Genomic DNA, 22,741 nt, shown 5'->3' with positions numbered 1-22,741 from the left:
TGACCTGTGAGAGACAAGGAAGTAGTGGAAAAGCAGCCCTGTTGCACGTTCAGTCTATCGACCCTACTGCATTTTTCAGATTCAGATCCTGGTTGAAGGGATTAAACAGATCACACTTGGAGCTTATTCGTTTAGGTCCCATGAGCCTCCAACAGTTGTTCATCTGACCCCGGACGTCTAGAGATGGCAGACAGAAAATGTCAAATAACATGTAGGTTGTAGCACTGCGTTGGAGGAGAGGGATTATTTTCTGTTAGCTCTGGTGGGCCCCCTCTTCGTTTTAATTTCCCTGTGGATGAAGAAAAAATGAAAATCCTTTTTAAGAGTTTATTTCCATAATTTCCAGAGGCATCGTCCCTGCTATGAAAATAGTTTGCTTATTGTTTTCTAATTTTGCATCAAATAAAGAAAAAAGTTAATCAGGGGCAGTAATTAATAATAGTTTAGCATGGGAGTGCGGAGTAGGCTAATTCATCAGACTGGCGTAGTTCCTGAGGAAAAATCTAATAGAGTGGGCCAGGAAGAGACTGCCGCTATGTATAGAAGAAAAGGACAAAATATCAGAAGTTTTCTCCTCCCAGAAGCCTCCCGATTTTCAGGACAGGTTGATCCAGTCCTGGTTTTACCCCATTGCATGCAGGGACTTGTAGTCTTGCTTTTCTACCGCATTGCAATAGAGAAGTCAGAGCTCAAATCCCTGCATGTAACGGGGTAAAACCCGGACTGGGCCAACCTGTTCTGAAAATCTGGAGCCAGTTGGAAACGCTTCCTTCAAGTATGCGTAAAAGCATGCCTGAAATTGCTTATGTGCATAGTCTTACATGTGCGTCTCCTGGGGCTAATTTTCAAAGGCCTAGATATGCGAGTGAAACGACATTATATTTATTTATTTATTTATTTGCTGAGTTTTATATATCGTCAGTCGGTAAAGCCATCATAACGGTTTACAAAGTTCAGATGGCAATACTTTTAACAATTGAGTAAAAGATATGTTGGTATTTGAACAGTCTATGTGCATATCTGCTTTTGAAAATTCAGTCCTTAAGGGGCTGTGTTCCAAACAGAAAATAGTCTTTACTTATTTACATTTTATTTAAAATTTCTTGTTAACTGCTTTCCCAATCTGAAACGACTGTCCAAGCTGATGTACAAAATAAACCAGTAACAATAAATAAAAAACAGTGCAGAAGACTCATACATAAAATCCATTGGAAAGAAATCATCAGGCCAATAAAAGCCATTTGGAGTGATAATCAAAAGCTATCCTCTGAATGGCAAGTTTTTGTAGTATCAGTCCCTTTTCCGGCTAGACTTTATGTGGATAATCATTATCCAGCTAAAGTCTAGCCGGATATAAAAGAGACATTCCATGGGTGTTTTGGGGAGGAGTTCGGTTAGCTGTCTGACTTAACTTAGCTGATTTTTAATTATAACCAGCTAAGTTATCCAGCCTTGTGTGACCGGTTAACTTCCTGCTTAAGATATCCGGTTAAGTCGTGCGTTAAGAGAAAAAGAAAAATGAAGTAAAGAGTCTGCAGCCCAATTTTCTACTTTTCCCTACGAACTTGTATGGAAGCCCTGTTGGGCCATGTATCCCCCACCCCCTAATCCCCCTCTAAATGTACAGGAAGTGTTCTGAGGTGCATGGCTGGGCCCCCTTCCCCTCCCTGGACCTTGCATTATTTTAAACGTGACTGCCGGGCCCTTCCATTCCCCCCCCCTCCCCCCCCTCCTCCACGTACACACCCCACCCTGCCCCGGACTCTCCCCCATTCCCCCTGAACACTAAAAAATCACTGGCGGGAGCCGGACATTAACCCACTCACTCCCGACGAGTTCCAGCGCAGCTTCTGTCATAAACTGCGTTGGAAGCGTAAACTGCACACAGTTTAAGCTTCCGGACTGTGTGTAGGCTGTGCGTCGTTTACGCTTCCAGCGCAGTTTATGACAGACGCTGTGATGAACTCGCTGGGAGTGGGTAAGTTCATAGCCCGCCCCCAGCAGGGATTTTTAGGGCTCGGAGGGATGGTGGAGGGTGCGGCCCTGAATATTGAGACTGCAGGGAGGTGGAGGGTGAAAGGGCCTGGCAGCCCCATTTAAAATAATGCAAGATCCGGGGAAGGGGGTGAGGGGGAGGTGCACGTACAGGTTTGTGAGGAAACCAGAAAATCGTGCCATAGGTTCTTTTCTTTTTTTTTTTTTTTAAACTTTATTTAACTGGTAGTGTGTTAAAAATATCAAGTTAAGCAGGAAGTTAGCCGGCCACACAAGGACATAGCCGATTTAGGTATTTTTAAGTTATCTGGCTACATGTAGCTGGATAAATTTAGGCAGGTATATTTAGCGTGCCATTTATCCCACTGAATATACAAGACAAGTTATCTGGTTAACTTTAGCCCCATAACTTCCAGTCAACATATGTAACCCTGAACTAAGGAGTGACAGGGCCAGTCACACTCAATACCAGGACTAAGGTACATTCACAGACACAGTTCACTCTCTCTTCAAGCCCCGACTAGTGGATTCTTCATTGGGGTGGGGGAGGTTATCGTCCAGAGCCCGAGGCATTAAGTGTGTCAAGCATCAAGTGCACTAAAAGAATCAGAGGTACTGAAGCACTAGCATAATAAAAGGGATCTGGCACAAAACATACACTTTCTTGGATAAATCCGTAATTCAGAAACAAATTCTTGAACCGGGAACTGGGTGGTCCCTCCCCTCAGTTACTGGGGTCCCCGGTGTTGCCTCTTGAAATGCAGGGATCCCACCAGCTATTCCGTCTGGAGTTTAGGGATTGTCGGAGCTTTCTGTACACGGACACTGCCTCCGATTCAGAGTTCCCTGTAAATGTTAACCGATGCTCCGCCTCTGTCCTGTCTTTAGTTCCTTTCCTCTGCTCTTCTCCTTGTTGTACCAAACGCCGGGTGCGTGCCACTCTTCTCCTTTCTTCTCCCTGTCGCAGGCTGGATGCTGGATGGCTGTCTTCTCCTTCTCCCATTTCGGGTTTCTGCCAGGATGGGCAAGGAATCCCTCAGAAACTTTCTGTTCCTCACCCCTCTCTACATGGGCAGGGAGAGTGGATTACAACTTCCTCCCAGAAATCTCACAGGATACTCAGCTGCCAACGGCAGAGGTACTTCACCAACCACTGGGTGTGAGGTGTTCAAGATATCCACAATGAATGTGCATGAGAGAGGTTTGCATGCACTGCCTCTATTGTATGCGGATCTATCTCATGCATGTTCATTGTGGATATCCTGAAAACCTGGTCCGCTTGTGGCCCTCAAGGTCCAGTGTTGGCCATCCCTGCCCTAGTGACTCATTGAGTCGCTATTTAGACTCCTGCATTACCGATCCATCTTTTAAAGGATGGACCCACCTGTCACTCCCAGTCGACCAGCGCTTCCTGGGAATCTCCCAATGCTGGAATTTTCCTACTAAAAGTCTGTGGGGAAAATCTAACCCCCTTCTACAAGAATAATATCCAAACATAGCACAGATAAGTACATATGTCTGCAAAGAAATATATGCAGCTTATAAAATACTCATCAGTGTACACAGGACTGTACACGGTACACTACTAAGTGCATCCATTAGTTGCTACATACAACATACCGTAGGCTAAGTTGGACTTTTATGCTGACATCGGAGGCACCCGTAGCATTTTTCCAGTCTCCCAGGCTGTGGAAAAGCCCTTTTATTGGAGGTAGGCATGGGGGCATCAGTAAAAAGAAAGGAAATGACACCGCCTCTGCTGACACTGGAAAAACATAGAAACATAGAAAAGACGGCAGAAGAAGACCAAACGGCCCATCCAGTCTGCCCAGCAAGCTTTCACACTTTTTTTTTCTCATACTTATCTGTTTCTCTTGGCTCTTAGTAACCTTTTGGTTCTATTTCCCTTCCACCCCCACCATTAATGTAGAGAGCAGTGTTGGAACTGCATCTAAGTGAAATATCAAGCTTGATTAGTTAAGGGTAGTAACCGTCACAATAAGCAAGCTACACCCATGCTTATTTGTTTACCCAGACTAACAGGTCGATACAGTTATGCCGCGTTAGAAAGAGTGCGGCAGTGCCAGGCGCACCCTCGTTCCCCGCACGCACAGTTCTCTTCACCTACCGCTCGATACTCTCTTCAAAATGCATGCCGCGTCTGCGAAGTGTTAGGCAAGCGTTAGGCCCGCGCAACCCGTTTTACTGTATAGGCGCTAATACAGCGCCTATACAGTATCCTGGGTGCGCTGGTACCTGTCATTTCAAATGTCATTTCAAATGACATTTGAAATGACAGGCACCAGGAAGAGGATGGTTCCCCCCCTCCCGAAGCAAGGCGCAGGGCGAAAATTAAAACGGGAATAAAGTGTAAAAAATGGGGGTAAAACCAAAGGGAGTAAAGTGTAAAAAACCATGGACGACCTCCATATTAACATTGCAGCGTAAGTTGTTTATATATATGTATAAATACCTGTCACTTTCCTGTCACTTTCCGAATCCCCCAGGCGTGCGGTCATCGAGGCGGCGGCAGGAGCCGGCGGGCAGATGGGCGCCCGTTCATCCAGGCGGCGGCGGGAGCCGGCCGGCGGGTGGGCGCGCGTTCAATCCAGGCGGCGGCGGGAGCCGGCGGGTGGGTGGGCGCGCGTTCGATCCAGGCCGCAGCCGGAGCGGGCGGGTGGGCGTGCATTCATCCAGGCAGAGGGAGCCGGCGGCCGCGGCCTGCATCGAACACGCGCCCACCCGCCCGTCGGCTCCCACCGCCGCCTGGATCGAATGCGCGCCCACCCACCGGCTCCCGCCGCCACCGCCTGGATGAACGGGTGCCCACCCGCCCGCCGGCTCCCGCCGCCGCCTGGATCCAACGCGCGCCCACCCGCCCGCTGGCTCCCACCGCCGCCGCCGCCTGGATGAACGGGCACCCATCCGCCCGCCGGCTCCCGCCGCCGCCGCCTCGATGACCGCACGCCTGGGGGATTCGGAAAGTGACAGGAAAGTGACAGGTATTTATACATATATATATAAACAACTTACACTGCAATGTTAATATGGAGGTCGTCCATGGTTTTTTACACTTTACTCCCTTTGGTTTTACCCCCATTTTTTACACTTTATTCCCGTTTTAATTTTCGAACACCACACTAACACCAAGTAGAGGGTAGGCGGTAAACTAACAGGTTAAGGACGCGGCAAAATAGCGGGTTACAAAGGAGATAATCTGAGCGCGCGTCACAGTATCGGAGGGGAATAGCTAATTCCTTCATTAAACAGCTAATTCGTTCATTTACATATCATATACATGCTGGGTACGGAAAGGGTTATGCGTCTGTTTTGAGAAGCGCTAAGGACGCGTGAAACTGGAGACTGTATCGCTGGATCGCCTTACGCGTCGGAATTGTGCGCTCACAGCACGTTACAGACGGGAAATCTTCAACCGCACGTTACAGTATCGATCTGTATGTAATTCAGTCCTTGTTGGTTGTTGTCTGTATATAGATCCACTTTTCTTCATTTCCTCTTCTTCCCAGTCACTCATTCTGTGACTGGGAAGAAGAGGCTGAAAGTGGTGAAAGTTTGCGTCCTGGCCCCCTCCCATGATTTTTATGAAATTTTTTTCATTATGATAATATTTCTGGCTGGCTTGCAATCTGATTTAATTGAAGAGAGTTGACCTTAGCTAGGAGCCGTACATTTATGGTTGGGTTAGATCTGCATCTGTTTTCCATGGTAGCTGAATCAGTCAGAGACTGGTGACAGGAGAACTCCTTTTTATAAGGGAGTCCTCAGCCATCTATTCATCATGAATTCTCTTCCCTGTGGGCATCAACTACTACACTACATTTAAAAAAAATAAAATAAAATAAACTGATGACATATGCTCGTCTTGCTTAGATTGTAAGCTCTACAGAGCAGGGACTGTCTTTTATTTTGTTTTTGCACAGGGCTGTGTATTTCATAGGGGTACCTCGAGGAATGCTAATTTTGCTTCTTTACATCATGCTTTTCTAAGATTGAAAAACGTCTGTTTTGGGGTTATTGTGAACATAACCTGTTCTCCTTTTTCTTTCCAGGAACTACCTCTTCAGACTAAGCCTCGTCAACGTGTCGCTTGTTCAGGTACGTCCATCTGCTTTGCAAAGCACTTTCCCTGCTGCTGTTTTCCAGAGGGAGTTTGTCCAGGACGTTCTCAGGAGCGCTTGATGGGCGGTTAGAATATGGTTTTAATTGCCTGAATTGTTTGCTGCCATTCACAGGACAAAGTGGCGAATCCAGTGCTTGTCGTTTTTTTTTTTTTTTTGCCCAGCACTTCAGCGCCCCCCACCCCCGCTCAGGGTCGGAGTTCTCTTTCAATGGGCAGGTGCCAAAAATATGGCATCTGAAATAAAGAAAGCGGGCCTGCGTGATGGATAGCTGGGGCAGACTTAACTAGGAGCGTGAAAGAAAGCAAGCCTTGGCTCGCATCGGCGGAGAGGTCAGCGGGTTTGCAGCTCGCTCCCCGCTTTTGTCAGCCCCTTGTGAGCGTGGAATGCTGAGGGAGAAAGGACCTTGCAGCCACTCAGTGGGAAAACGCAGCCCTTTGCAAAGGTGGCCTGCCTGCTAGCGCTGGGCTGGCTGCAGCAGACAGGGGTACCTAGTGCTCCTTTGGAAAGCTGCTAGGAGGCGGGGACCTGCACTTCTGCCCTTTGCACCGGAAAGGTGTGTCCTTTCCAACCTGATACTGGGGCAGTTCCTCAAGGGTGCACCCAACTGAAAAGTAAAATGTAGACTTGTAAGCACTCTCCAAACCTGATTTTTCAAAATCAGCATAAATTGAGTTGTTGTGCGGATAAAGATACAAGGCCAGAATTTCACCCGCTGCAAAACGGGGCACCCAAGCTGCATGGTGTTTATGCACAAATGCATGCAAATTCAGAACACCTCTTTTTTTTTTTTTAAACACATAATGAACATTTTCTCTGTTTTCAGGGCAGTGATCCAGTCTGTTGTTCAGACCCACTTAGACTTGAAAAAAAGCAATCAGGAAACTATAGATTTGTACGGAACACAGCTGCAAGGTTGTTTACTGATGGTTAACGATGGGCAAGGGCCACCCGATTGTGGATATCTCTGCATTGGCTGCCTATTGCATTTAAAAATATTGTCACTTTGCATTTCGAGACACTAAGGGCATAGGCCCAACCTGTCAGTCTACCAGAACCTTACAGTCCAGTCCATAGACCATTCCAGCATTGGAGTGCCACAAAGAGATCTGGGTTTCAGGACATTCACAGTAGTAACATAGTAATGACGGCAGAAAAGGACCCAATGGTCCATCCATCAACACATGCCAGTACACCTCATGCATATTCATTACGTGAATATTCTGAAAACCAGACCTGTTTGTGGCTCTCCAGGGCTGTACCTGCAGTGAAACTCTGCGGTGATCCAAATCTAGGCAAAGGGCCTTTACTAGCGTGGAACCTTATTTTAGGAATTTCTTCCCTTTAGATCTTCAGCTAATAAATGGTTACTTGCTCTTCTCTTGGCACTTGAAAGCCTGGCTGTTCTCAGTGATAGAAGGCATTGATTAGGCTCATCAAGGCTTCCATGACTCACTTAGGCTTTGACCATTTTAGAAATAGATTGTAGTTTTTGCGGATATGTTTGCATAAAGGTTACCTTTTCTGGGTCATTTTTTTAATAGGTTAAGGGGTGAGTATGTATTTTGTGATGGGCGGGACTTGTGTAAATGAAATATTGGACCTTGACAATGAGCTATAATAGGACTAATGTGCCTATTATTTTTAATTTTAGTAAGGGTAAGCTTAGTATCTAGTCATGTTGCAACTGTGTTAATTTTTTTGTAATTTTATTATTTTACTATGTTATTTCCTGGTGAATAAGTTGGACCCCTCTATAAACTGCCATTTTGACAAACAAGTTGGTAGATAAGTTGCACCTTTGAAAAAGATGAACCTGTTTGTACAGTGAGGTTAACAGAATAGGCTGAAGGATGATGAGAAAGGGAGAGACTATGACAGTATATAAGTCGCACCGGTATATAAGTTGCAGTCACTGAAGTTGCTGGAAAAAACTACGACTTGTACACTGGAAAATACGAGTTTATGTATTTGCTTATTTTCTCTGCATTGGTTGCCCATTTATTTTCAGGTTAGATTAACATTGTCAGAACAAACAAATTTGTGAGACCTGCTGGTATAAACAGTGTGGATAGCCCATCATTTTAGACTTCATCTCTAGGGTTCAATCATGTACCAATCCATCCACCACTATCAAATGTTCTTTTTTTTGCATTTTTCTCTGCAGTTAAAATCGCTTAAATGTAAGTCTATGCTAACTCCTTGAAAATTCACAAAGATAAAAAAATAGCAGAGACTTAGTACAAGTATAGACATATCCATAGACAGCTTACTGTTGTATAAAATTCAGTGTTGCACAAGTTGCATGTTATCTTGCTCTTAGGGCTGTTGTATTAAAAATTCTTATATAGTAGAACTTAGCTTTCCCAGTTCCCAGTCACCGCCAGAGATCCAATGTAATCTACTGCCATGTAAGCTGGTGGCTAGAAGACCCAACACTGCAGTGTTTCGACAATCCCCGATATTCTGCTTTAGGGGCTGTTCCAGTGCTGTCGCAGTTTCAGATGGTTTATCCACATGGCTATCATGGAAAAACTCCGAGCCATGGCAGTAGATGACACTGGATCTCTGACGATGATTGGCCTCACAAATTAGTTTGATTTGACCCTTGTGGATGGTGTATTTCATGAGAAGTGGATTTGGGTCAGTAGATATTTGGTTTATATAGATTTACATAGTAACATAGTAATGAGGGCAGAAAAGGATCAGATGGTCCATCCAGTCTGCCCAGCAAGCTGCCATTTTGTGCAGGATACTCCCATGTTTCTTTTAAGGGTAACAACTACTGCTCTGTGGAGTTACTCGCAAGCCTTATGATAAGGGTAGTAATATTTAAAATCAAAACCAAGCAATTATCAAACCCATAACTAATGACTGCTAGCGACATTTTTACTGGGTGAGGAGCCTTCTTGATAATTCAGTCAGTGCTGCTTGACATTTGTTGCTTTGTGACTTGGCCGTAGAAGCCGTCCTGTGCTTTTTCCCTAATGTCTGCATATCAGCACCGCAGACTGTAAAAGTCAGAGCCCATGTTGATTGTTGTCTATATCCAATTTCCCTTTCTATTGCCCCCCCTTCCCTCCGCCGACACGAGGAGTGATGTTGTAGTTGCGTCAAAAGCATCAAGGCTATTGGTTGAGGGTAGTAATCCCCATGCCTTCTGTTAGGGGAGGTAACTGCTGCTCCGTGCAGGTTACTCCCATGCATCCTGCTGCTTCATTTCTGTCCTCTGGCCTTTAGGGATCCCCAGGGTTGATCCCATGCCCCTTTGAATTCATTGACTGTTTCCTTCTTCACCACCTCTTTTGGAAGGGCATTCCAAGCATTTCAAATTCTAACCGTGATTCACAAAGCTATGAGTGGTGATATCCCATCATACGTAAGCAGCATATTAAGAAAATATAAGCCATCTCATTCTTTTGAGGTCCTCAGGTCAGAATCTTCTTGATGTTACGCCCGTCCGTGTGGTTCACTCAGCAGAATCTCGTGAAAGGATGCTAGAAGTTGTCAGCCCTGTAGCCTGGAATCTGCTTCCTGGCACTCTGAGGCAAAAACCTTGTCTCGAGTCTTTTCGGAAACGTTTAAAATCTGTCTTGTTTAAACAGGCCTTTAAGGGGCTGGATCTGAGGTGATCAGGAGGTTATGTGCTAGGAAGTTACAAATTCAGTGAGCTCTCTGAACGTTTGACACTGGGGGAAGGGGTACAGTTTAAGTTGTGTTAGTAGTGCTCAAGATATGTTGCTTGAGTTTGTATTATTAGTTCTGTGTATTTTGTGGATGTTTTTAATTTAGATCCGCTTAGGACTACGGATAATGCAGAATATAAATGTTTTCAATAAATAAATAAATAATCTGCTTTGAACTGACTTTGGCCAGAAGAAGGTGGAATATAAACTAAATTAAAACTTTATGCAGGTATTTTTAGGTTGGTAAAGATCCATTTGAGCACATACGAGTGATTTTATGCATGTAACTTCTTGTTTCTACACACAGTAGTTCCAACTAAGCTGTAACATTTGGCCTGTCGTAGGACAATCCTGCAACCGGTTACTCTTACTGCAAACGCTGCCAGCCCACCCTGATGCCATGTCTCCTTATTTGCGGCACAGATGTCGCCACTCCTGCACATGCCCTCCTCTTTCTTAAAGGCTCCGCGGCGCCATCTGATGACATCATCGGTGTTCCACTACAAAATGTCCCCAGCTGTCCACTCTGCCGATGCCTCAGCAGCAGGTCCCCCTGCGTTGCAGTGCATGTTGCTCCTTGTCTCTGTGCCTGTGCCGTTTCCTTGTCCTGCATCCTCGTTGTCCTTCCTTGCTTCAGTGTTGCCTTCCTGCCTTGCCTTGCCTCTCTGTTGCTTTGCCTGTCCGCTCTGCCTGTATCTTGGTCCCCTGTGTCTTGTCTTGTCCGTCCGTCTCTGCCTGATTCCTGGTTCTGACATCTGCCGTGGATTCTGACTATTCTTCTGGACTGCTACCTACCCTGACCACAGCTTGGACCTCAACCTGCCTTCTCGCTGCCTGCCCCGATTTTGGCCTGGACCTGGATACTGATTTCTCTCTGCCTGCCCCAACCTCGGCCTGGATCCGGATACCTTTGCTCGCTGCCAGCCCTGACCTCTGCCCGAGATTTGACTTCGTCAGGCTGCTCCTTACGGGACTTTCGCTTAAGCCCTGCCAGCCCCTGGAACCCAAGGGCTCAACCTGTGGGGAACGGGGCTGGTATAGGTAAAGCTCCTGCTTCAGTTCTAGTAAGAGCAAGTCCACCTGCTATCAGCATGGGTATAGTAGTAATTTGGGCTTAGTAATTTGTGCCTGCTAGGCTGTGTCAACCAAGCCACAACCTAAGGGCTCACATCCATAAGCGTTTGAAAATTCATCTCCTTTTGCATTGCAAGTTGAATGTTAGAAAAAGGTTGAGCAGGAGAGAGAAACAGGAACCCTAATGAGTGAGAGGGATGTCCACACACACATGGATGAAATATGCGCGCATGCAATTGATTTATGGACATAAATACCAATGTAATGCACATGTGTAAATGCAACCACTATGGTAGCAATTTTCAAAAGCCGTTTGCCCACGTAAAGTGCACTTACACCTGCAAAGCCCAGTTTTAAGCGTGTAAATGCTTTGGAAAATCAGGCTCTGAATGAGTTCACACACTAAGAATACTTACAGGTATTTTAATAAGACCCTCCGTACCGGAATGCAATCTGCCCTGAAAGTCTGAAAATCGGAATAGAAATCAATCAAGAGATACATTTAGTGCACACAAAAGTGAAGTGAGAAAATAAAACAAAACATAAAAAGCCAGTTTTCGGCTGCACACCCTTAAAGGGAGTTTCTTTCTGTATCACTCGCACACTGCCCAGACGTTCCTGCATCCTGATACGGGAGTTTGACTCCCTGCTATGCCACCAGCCTTGGGAGGCTTTTTCATGCATTCAGCATCCTGCTAGGAAACAACCTCTTTATTGCTTCCTCTGGCTCTTTCCCCTTCCAAACTGACATCAGGACTTACATTAAAAGAAGAAACCCTTCTAAATATCGCACCCGAATGCAATGTCACAAGAATGCTAGTTTGGCACTGGGGGGAACCCCAGTACCATCTGTGCATTGTTTTGGTGCTTACCAATTTTATTTTGTGCCTGTTAATTTCTTTATTCATTATTAGACATGAAGTATTGCAAAAAAAAAAAAAAAAAAAATCATAAGAGTGGCATGCTAGACAGAAATTAGTTTGAGTTGACATCTGCTGAAAACTGTCTGTGGGAAACGTTTAAAGCTATCTGTTAGCAAACTGCGAGTTTCTGTGGCAAAACAAGGATTTGTGATACTTCATGGGCAGAGGGGAGGCTGAAAGTTGCAACAGAGATCGGTGGAGCTCCTTAAAGAAATGAAATCATGTTGGGCTTCATGTATTTTAATGACCTCCCCACCATCGCTGATATTGCTCCTCTGGATTCGTCTCTCCGTTATTCATCTATTCTGTGCACTTTCGCAAGTCTGCTATTTGAAGACAGGACAAAAGTCTGTCTGGGTTTCATTGGAGGTGGTCTTTAATCTTATTTGTATAAGATCAGCCTCTGTGGGGCTGACAATGCATGGCTTTGAGACAAGTTTGTGATGAATGTGATGATATGGTAATGGAGGAACATGAAATGCCCAATTATAACCGCACGGTTTTGTTCGGCGATCGAATGCAGCTGAAAACATTCGGAGAACCGCCTGACATTTTGAACTGGTGCAGGGGAGGATGACAAAAGAAGAGTTACAGTTTGGTCTTGGAGCATTGCTCCCTTCTCCCTCCCTTTGCTCATTTCTTCCTGATACCTTCCCACCCTGGTTCTCTTCCCCCTTTGCCTTCTGGTGCCTGATGCCCGCCACCGTCTCTCCGCTGTTTGCTCTCTAGGATGGAGATGTAAAATAATGTTTGGCACAATTGGTGAAAAACTGGATTTGATTTTTCACGTTTTGTGGAAAAGTTTGCAAAAGTTTGTCCATCTTTACTAATTTATTCAGTATAAATCCTTTTTTTTTTTTTTTTTTTAATTTCTGGCTTGGCAGTTTTTTCCCTGCTTCTTTCGGACTTCCACTTCCATCAGAACCAACCTTGGTTCACAATTACCCAGGGCTTTTCCCTGTTTGGAACCATCACCACCCGTCCAGGCCTCGCAGCGGCAGCAGCAGACCACAGCTCCTCCTGGAACCTGTGAGGATGTGCACCCCTGAGCCTGGCCAGTAGTTGTCACTGTTCCACAGTGGGCTTCTCCATATCGGAGGGAACGCCGTCTATGCAGCGTCCCCAGAAGAGCAGAAGCTGCGCTCAGGACCCGAAACCTGATCTTGCTGCATGGGAGCCCCTTGCAATAGAATTCAACAGGGAAAGTTATTTTTGTGAAAGAGATGAAAAGCAAAAGATAACATATTTGTAAATGCATTCATAGATTCCCTCCTCTTTTTCCCTCAAAACTTCACAATAAAATACATTTCATGGAAATCCTATAGAACTGTAAGGTATACGGATATATGTGATGAATATTCAGTATGGAGTTCTGCAGATACATGGTTCTGACTTAAGGAGCACAGTCTGCCCCTGCAGATTCTTTTTTTGTTGTTGTTAAATCAAGAATTTTTATTGGGGAAACTGCTTTCAAAGTACTTATATACACTACAACAGACTTCCAGACTAAACTGGTCATCACAGACGTTCACCTAAGGATAACATCACAGTGATAAAACAGGAAATATCAAAGCTTCATATACCAATAGAATTGCCCATAAAGCTAACTCTCCCATAATCCCCTTCTATCCACTACCCTGCAGCATGTTTCAGTTCTTACATCCTGCTTATATAACTTCTTCTGTTTGTTAATATTGAATACAAAAACCTCAAGTAGTTCGAGTGCAGTCATTAACTGTTGTCCAAGGTACATCGCCCGCCCCCATGTGCAAAGAGTCTATCCCATGCTTTGTGAAAGGCCTTGAATCTATTATTGCCTCTGGTGATGCGCTCTTCAAACAAACCTGTCTGGGAAATCAGTTCACCTCGATCCTTGAAAAAAAAAAAACAAAACTCTGACTTTATCCATTTTTATTCCAGTTTCTTGAGATCATTCTCTGCAGCAGCAAAAGGAGACGCTTTTGACTTGGCATCGTTCTGTAATATACTTTCAAGTACCCCGTCCTCTTCTGTGTCCGTGCCAAACAAGGCCCATTTTGGACTCCGGATTGTATTATCCAGGTAACTCGGTCTATTAAGTCTTTTGCTAAGGCCCAGGCCAGATGTAGGCATAGCTCGCTCTGCTCACAACCTCTCTGGCGACCTTGTGAAAAGTTCTGCTTCTGACTCTTGTTCTCACCTGAAATCAGAATGACTCCGCTTGGTTGTGACACCATAAATTGTTTTTTGTATAGTTATCTCTTTTATGTTTATGTAACCCTACCCAGGGTCACTAACCTGCTCCAAAAGTTCTGACACTTTCTGGATGGTTCCTGCTGTCCAGGGCTCACCCACTGTTCAGGGAGGTCTGTGTAAAGGACAGAACTCTTGCCCTTTGCAAGCATCCTCTGTTAAGAGGGCCACCGAGGTGGATGAGGCAAGGCTTGCTGCAGAGTGCGAGGTGCAGGAAGAAGATTTGGATGATGTCAGGGGAAGGTACATTTTCTCCACGGGGAATGAGTTGGAGAGAAGTTATTTAAGAGGGATCTGAAAAAAAAAGAGATGAGCTGGGGAGGTCTCTGTAAAGGCTCCTGAGCTTTAAGAATTCTGAAAGTCCTGAAACTACTGATGATTCCTGATAGTTATCCTGAAGGAGGAAACCCTAAGGGAAAGTTTGGAATTCCGACTGGAGAAGCTCCAGGGAAAAGAAGAATAGAAGAAGTATTTTCTTTATTTGATTTTGCTGAACTGTTACCTATTGCTATCGTTTGAAGAATCATCTTAGTCTGAGCTCTGCCTGGAACCAACTAGAAGTGTGGACATTGGACTTTGTATTTTGGTAAGCGTTCTCTTGGCCCTCCCAGAGTCTGTCTGGTCCCCAGTTGGTGATCCCTGGTGGACTTTACCTATTCCCAGGACTGCAGCAGTGGCACTCACATCCCTCTGCACCTCTGCAGGTGATCCCCGAGGAAAGGGGGGGGGGTTACATTTATTAGGAAGGATAAGCAAATGGAAATAGAAACTCCTGAGGGGCAGTATGCAGACCTCATTTATCAACATTTTCGGATTTGACTTTCATTTTCTACCTATGGTGAATCTTGAGCATTATAATACTCCATCCAGTCCAGCCATTATAGTGGCAGCAGTCATAAACTATGGCTCCCATTTGGAACCCAGTACATGAGCACCATAAGTCTGGAAACTAGGTAACACCATACATGGGAACTCTCTGGGTTTCATTTAGAGGCTCTGTGATTTTGAATGAATTGTCAAGTCTTTGGAGGAATGCCGGAAAGTTCCAGGTGTTCCTGGTGCCAGCTGAATAGGCCACATTGGCAGTAAGAAGATGGAAGCAGCATTGCATTAGCCTGCACAGGCCAGAAGAAAGAGGCAGAGGAGTCCTGTTACTCTACCCGAGTATCTAAGACTGACTCCAGAAACAAAGAAATTCAAACGTGACCTAAAAACATGGTTATTTCAGAATGCCTATAACCTAACTTAAAATTACCTAAACACAGAGCATGCACCCTCAAGGACAAAGACATTAAGAACCTATCTTTTGAACTAAATACCTTATCCAAGTATGTGTCAATTCTTAAAAATATATGTTGTTCGACCTCATTAATTCAATGTACTTGTCGATTGTATAATATGTACGTCATGTTGTGAACTGCTGTGATCTTTATTTGGAACGATAGTATATAAAATGGCAAAATAAATAAATATATGTTGGCCCAAGTGGACCTTGTAGAGGCAATATGTCATAGTGGCTGAGATCTGGGTAAACCACGTCAGGAGTTGCGCAGACCTACAAGGCAGGACACTGGACTAGGCAAGAGCTGGTCTTCAGCCTAGCCATCCCCTTCCCCTGCAGGTTGAGCCTTTGGGTTCTGGAGGCCAGTAGATCTTTGCGGCTGCAGTACATCATGATGAGTCCGGACAGGCTGGAACAAATCTGGGCAGGCTGGAGCAAGCCTGGATAAGACAGGGCATGACAAGACCAAACGAAGATAGGACTGGAAATGGCAGGCAAAACAGGACTGAACAAGGTCTTGACAAAACAACACAGAGCAATGAACATAAAAGCCCGAAGGCAGCAAGGTTGAAGGCCCAAGGCCACTAGGCTATAGGCCTGAAGGCCTCAGGGTACAAAAAGACCAAAAGGATGCAAGGCTGGATACAAGACTAGAGCAGGCCTAGAGGACACAAGGCAAGGAACAAGAAACAAGAAGGCCCAGAGGCCACAAGACAAGATACATAAGAACATAAGAACATAAGAAAATGCCATACTGGGTCAGACCAAGGGTCCATCAAGCCCAGCATCCTGCTTCTAACAGTGGCCAATCCAGGCCACAAGAACCTGGCAAGTACCCAAAAACTAAGTCTATTCCATGTTACCATTGCTAATGGCAGTGGCTATTCTCTAGGTGAACTTAATAGCAGGTAATGGACTTTTCCTCCAAGAACTTATCCAATCCTTTTTTAAACACAGCTATACTAACTGCACTAACCACATCCTCTGGCAACAAATTCCAGAGTTTAATTGTGTGTTGAGTAAAAAAGAACTTTCTCCGATTAGTTTTAAATGTGCCCCATGCTAACTTCATGGAGTGCCCCCTAGTCTTTCTATTATCCGAAAGAGTAAATAACCGATTCACATCTACCCGTTCTAGACCTCTCATGATTTTAAACACCTCTAACATATCCCCCCTCAGTCGTCTCTTCTCCAAGCTGAAAAGTCCTAACCTCTTTAGTCTTTCCTCATAGGGGAGTTGTTCCATTCCCCTTATCATTTTGGTAGCCCTTCTCTGTATCTTCTACATCGCAATTATATCTTTTTTGAGATGCGGCGACCAGAATTGTACACAGTATTCAAAGTGCGGTCTCACCATGGAGCGATACAGAGGCATTATGACATTTTCCGTTTTATTCACCATTCCCTTTCTAATAATTCCCAACATTCTGTTTACTTTTTTGACTGCCGCAGCACACTGAACCGACGATTTCAATGTGTTATCCACTATGACACCTAGATCTCTTTCTTGGGTTGTAGCACCTAATATGGAACCCAACATTGTGTAATTATAGCATGGGTTATTTTTCCCTATATGCATCACCTTGCACTTATCCACATTAAATTTCATCTGCCATTTGGATGCCTAATTTTCCAGTCTCACAAGGCTTCCTGCAATTTATCACAATCTGCTTGTGATTTAACTACTCTGAACAATTTTGTGTCATCTGCAAATCTGATTATCTCACTCGTCGTATTTCTTTCCAGATCATTTATAAATATATTGAAAAGTAAGGGTCCCAATACAGATCCCTGAGGCAGTCCACTGTCCACTCCCTTCCACTGAGAAAATTGTCCATTTAATCCTACTCTCTGTTTTCTGTCTTTTAGCCAGTTTGCAATCCACGAAAGGACATCGCCACCTATCCCATGACTTTTTACTTTTCCTAGAAGCCTCTCATGAGGAACTTTGTCAAACGCCTTCTGAAAATCCAAGTATACTATATCTACTGGTTCACCTTTATCCACATGTTTATTAACTCCTTCAAAAAAGTGAAGCAGATTTGTGAGGCAAGACTTGCCCTGGGTAAAGCCATGCTGACTTTGTTCCATTAAACCATGTCTTTCTATATGTTCTGTGATTTTTAATGTTTAGAACATTTTCCATTATTTTTCCTGGCACTGAAGTCAGGCTAACCGGTCTGTAGTTCCCAGATCGCCCCTGGAACCCTTTTTAAATATTGGGGTTACATTTGCTATCCTCTAGTCTTCAGGTACAATGGATGATTTTAATGATAAGTTACAAATTTTTACTAATAGGTCTGAAATTTCATTTTTTAGTTCCTTCAGAACTCTGGGGTGTATACCATCCGGTCCGGGTGATTTACTCCTCTTCAGTTTGTCAATCAGGCCTACCACATCTTCTAGGTTCACCGTGATTTGATTCAGTCCATCTGAATCATTACCCATGAAAACCTTCTCCATTACGGGTACCTCCCCAACATCCTTTTCAGTAAACACCGAAGCAAAGAAATCATTTAATCTTTCTGCGATGGCCTTATCTTCTCTAAGTGCCCCTTTAACCGCTCGATCATCTAACGGTCCAACTGACTCCCTCACAGGCTTTCTGCTTCGGATATATTTTAAAAAGTGTTTACTGTGAGTTTTTGCCTCTACAGCCAACGTCTTTTCAAATTCTCTCTTAGCCTGTCTTATCAATATCTTACATTTAACTTGCCAATGTTTATGCTTTATCCTATTTTCTTCTGTTGGATCCTTCTTCCAATTTTTGAATGAAGATCTTTTGGCTAAAATAGCTTCTTTCACCTCCCCTTTTAACCATGCCGGTAATCGTTTTGCCTTCTTTCCACCTTTCTTAATGTGTGGAATACATCTAGACTGTGCTTCTAGAATGGTATTTTTTAACAATGACCACGCCTCTTGGACATTTTTTACTTTTGTAGCTGTTCCTTTCAGTTTTTTCTAACAATTTTTCTCATCTTATCAAAGTTTCCCTTTTGAAAGTTTAGCACGAGAGCCTTGGATTTGCACACTGTTCCTCTTCCAGTCAAATCAAATTTGATCATATTATGATCACTATTGCCAAGTGGCCCCACCACCGTTACCTCTCTCACCAAGTCCTGTGCTCCACTACGATCTAGATAGGCCACAAGGCAAGGAGCCAAGAGAGCAGAGGGCCCAGAGGCCACAAAGCAAAAAGCAAGGAGCAAGGAATGGCCTAGATAGGTCACAAGGCAAGGTTCAGGACAAGAGCAGGCCCAAAGGCTTCAAGGCACAGTACAAGACATGAACAGCCAGGTCAGAGAGCCAAGGATGACTCCATGAAGAGGCAAGGTGGCGCTGGCGAGGTGGTTACAAATGGCTGGGACTTGGGCATGGTGAAAGCAATGAGGAGGAGCTTAGCAAGGCTGGTGGGAAGGCTTGAAGTCCTCTGTAGGTGAGGAGAAGGTATGGCAGGCAGAACCAGGGCACAGAGAGGCTGCATGGCAGGCGAATCCATGACACAGTCCATGTGGGCCGGAAGAAATTGGTGGCTCGTGTGGGCTGAAAAAGTAGGAGACAGCATTTAGGCAGCTTTTACAGGCCAGAAGAAGGAAGTGGCAGTGTCTTGTAGGCCTGTGCAGACCAACAAAAAGAAGATGCAGCTACAACTGAATTGTCCTGCACCAGCTAGATGTGAACAGAGGAGATCTGAGGCTGATGGGGTTAGGCCTGCAGGCAGGGAGGGGTGAGAGAGTGAGAGTATTTGTGTAAGAATGTATGAGAGAGTCGGGGGGAGGGGAGAAAAAGTTCACCTTCTGCCAGTCTGAGAGTGATGGTGGGAGAGCAAGTTTGCCCCACATCAATCTGAGTAGGGGGAGTAGAAAGAAAGTTTGCCTCCTCTCCCATCTGCTTATTCATACCAAGTTGAATCTAGGGAGGGGCAAGAGAGTTTGCTCACTCCCCTCCTGGCTTCCTTCTGCCTCCCCCAGAATTCAGAGGTTCCCAGCCATGGGTGTCAATGCTAAACGATGGCTGACACTTTCTGTCCCTTCCCAGGAACCTCGAACTCTGTTCCCATAGCATAGCGAGTTCCTTCTGTCTGGGGATTTAATCTGGATCTTCTATGTCCACTGAGCCACCATGCCAGCCCAGGAATGGCCCTGAAGGAATGTCAAGATCGTTTTTCAGATATGAACCTGGACAGATCAACTGGAAAGGGAGAAAACGGCGGGCAGGTTGTTGGGCCTTACTTGCTTCTTCCTCCTCGGGCATGAGAACCAGAGAAGGTGGGGGCAGGGAGCGTTGCACCTGAAAGGACTCAGGCAGGTGAAAGCAGATGGAGCGTTTTGGCCCCTTCTCCTCTGGTGTGGAAATCAAGTCAGTGGAGTAAGCGGCGTGACACAGGTGAGTAGGCTCTGAGCAGGCTGGAAATAAATAAGTGGAATCTGAAGATTTAGTAGCTGAGGCTGCGTAATGCATTTTTGCCTCAGTTGCCTTTTTTGCCTCTCAGAAAATGAGCAGTTTCTACGATTAGCCAAAAGGGAAGCCATTCGTCATATCTGTTGTATTATTCATAGCCTCTGTTAGGGTGAAACTTCTAGGTCCTTGAGCTGTGCTATCTATAACCCATAGCACGGCACCTCCTGGTAGTTTTTGCATTTTCTTAGACCTAGATTAACGCCTTCAGCTCTGCACTGAATGGGATTTCCAGTTCCTGACAGATGGATTTGCTCCTTCCAATAGGTTTTCACATGATGTACAGTCCTGTGCTTGTTGAGCCTCCTGAGTACAGTCTTTAGAGTAATAAGGACAGAAAATCCAGAATGGGGAACCTTAAAACACGAAAAGGTCTCTTAGGCCTTGAAAAAGTAACGCCAACACTTTTTTTTTTCAATGAGCAAAGCAGAGTATTTGATTAGCTAAAGTAACTGGTTGAAATAGCTTTATCTGTACAGATGGCTAATAATATTGATTTTCTATACGGCACCAATATTTATTGCTCAGGTAATTGGACTGCTGCTAAACGATTTCTCTTCGTTACGGTAAATATAGAGTGCATATTCATTTTCAATAATTGGATGTGAAGCCAGGACTTTTGTCATCTAGAAGGCTCGTCTACACCATTATATGGATAGGTCTTGCATTAGTGCAGTAAAAGGTACCCCGACCTGCAAAGAATCTATTCATCGTAAAATTCACAACCTGGCACACTTCCATGAACGTCCATAGACGGTAAAGAGGGTCGCTTTCAAACAGCCGGCACTGGCCAAAGTCTGTGGGGATTTTTTACTCGCAGGCTGAGCATCAGTCCACATTGAAAATTTGCGGATGTGTGCGGAATCCACCCCGCCGGCAAAGACACCCAAAGTTATTCCTGCTTCAGAGGAGTTGCAACAGCCCATGTGGATTTCCACGCCTACTTTTGAAAATCAAAAGTATGCATGCAAATCCAGATCCTGCTGCACTCCCCTCTTCCCTGGGAATGCGTATCTAGCGTACACATAAAAGTACATATGAAATCATGTTAAGCGAATATTTTTACATGCCTACTAGCCAGGGCAATGTTCAAGCAGTCACTCGCATGCGAAAAAACCCCAAAAACCTCTAACAGTGCAATTTTCAAAAGCCATCCCGTACGCATTTTCGTGACAGTGTATCCAGGGGAAGAGGCAACAGCACATGCAGTTGCGTTTTCAAAACCATGCACATTGTGTTTGCTGGAAAAAGAGTCCACAGGGGGGGGGAAAAAAAAAAAGCCGGTGAAAATCTCTGCAGGTACATGGGCAATTTTCAAAAGGGAGGAAGTAGCCACATTTCTATCCCTTGCTGTGCGCGCCGTTGTGCCTGATGGAGCTATCTGGCTTGGTGTAATGGCAGTCGTGCCTGGTCTTCCGCTGCTCCACAGTAACCAGCAGGTATGGCTGCCAACGTGCAGGGTGTTATTGATCTTGCTTTCATGTTAATTGGCTTTTGTGGATGACATTGTAAGGACAGATGGCTTGCAGCAGTGCGGGGAGGGAGCGGAAACTGTTACACGGCAGTCAGCTGCCAGCTTGGCACGCCAGTAACAAGTCACACCTAGTGTGTAGGGCTTGGACTGTTAATTCTGTTAAGAGCTGCAAACATTAAGGAGCAGAAAAGGGAGGATCAGATAGAAGATGGAGGGAGGGGTAGTAACTAAAACCATCAGAAAAATGATTTCTATATTTTGTTGTTCTGCATTAAAAAGAGAAACAACTTAATCACTTATATTTTTCTTTAAAATCTCTCGATTTTTAGCCTTTATTTTTGAGAGTAAAACTGTCCTTATAAAATCATCATATCTATGTGCCCTCTTCCACAACGTTTGCACTGTTCATCCAGTTTCATTCAGATTTGTCATACAGATCCTAGAGCATGCCACAACTTCTAGCTCACCCTTTTTGTATGCCCTCAGCACATTCAACACTTAGAATTGTGTTTGTTTTCTTTTGTATAAGAAAGCAGGCCAATTAAATTCAATTGAAATCTCAGGCAGGTCAGAGCACATTGTTATATGCTAGAATATTTTGAAAAATGCCCTCCCATTGGTAGAAATCAAGCATTTTGAAAGCTGACCTGCCATTGGTCAAAGAAGGAAATTAGGCACCATGAAATTCATACATCTTATCTTGAATATAATTCTCCATTATTTCATTATGTTTACACAGTATTTTAAGTATTGGCCTCCTTTTTCTGTATTGGTCGCTACACCTCTATTGCATTTGAGTTTTGAATCATACGGGAACAGGAAATTGGATCATACTCAAAATCAGAATCTAAAATGTAAAATTATGGATTGCAGAAGGAACAGATCACACCATTTGAATCTACTGGGTAGTTCCAAGAGATTCAGATTGGACACTATATCAAATACAGGATGATGGGCTTAATGGACTACTGGTCTGACCCAGCATGACACTTTTTAAATTATTAATAAGGGTCTTCTATGATGAGAATCCTTCCTATAGGAACAAAATAGCTGAGGGAAATGTATTATCAGAAAGTTTATTCTATGTGTCTATAAAGTGTGTTAAAGAAAATAGAGAGCTGAAGTTATTCTGTATGTGGAGGAGTAGTGGGCTGCGAACCAGGTAAGCCAGGGTTCAAATCCTACTGCCTCTCCTTGTAACCTTGGGTAAGTCACTTCACCTTCCATTGCCACAGGTATAAACTTAGACTGTGAGCCCCCTGGAACAGAGAAGTACCATTTTGAAGTGACAGAAAAAGTGGAATATACAGCAAATTAAATAAATAATGTGTCAAGAGTTCACAAAAGTCAATTCTTTTGCTGTGAGAAGGTGTGAGAGCTGTTTCCTGGAGAAGTAATCAGTGGTGTTTGATTTGAAAATGTGTTAGCCACAAGTATTGTAAGAGAAAAAAATGAAAGAATAGCTAAAAGGGTCATTT

The 22,741-nt window shown here is 44.4% G+C and overlaps 1 protein-coding gene across 1 annotated transcript in view; it reads left to right on the top strand.

The window, feature by feature from the left end:
* Positions 1 to 22,741, top strand: part of SEMA5B (semaphorin 5B) — a 750,498-nt gene that overhangs the window by 429,187 nt on the left and 298,570 nt on the right. Inside the window, 1 exon segment of the mRNA XM_029605220.1 lies at positions 6,066 to 6,111. Within this exon segment, the coding sequence (XP_029461080.1) occupies positions 6,066 to 6,111 (46 nt within the window).

The sequence above is a fragment of the Rhinatrema bivittatum genome, chromosome 6 (assembly GCF_901001135.1).
Source record: "Rhinatrema bivittatum chromosome 6, aRhiBiv1.1, whole genome shotgun sequence".
Taxonomy (NCBI): Eukaryota; Metazoa; Chordata; class Amphibia; order Gymnophiona; family Rhinatrematidae; genus Rhinatrema; species Rhinatrema bivittatum.
This window is presented reverse-complemented; position numbering and strand designations above follow the sequence as displayed.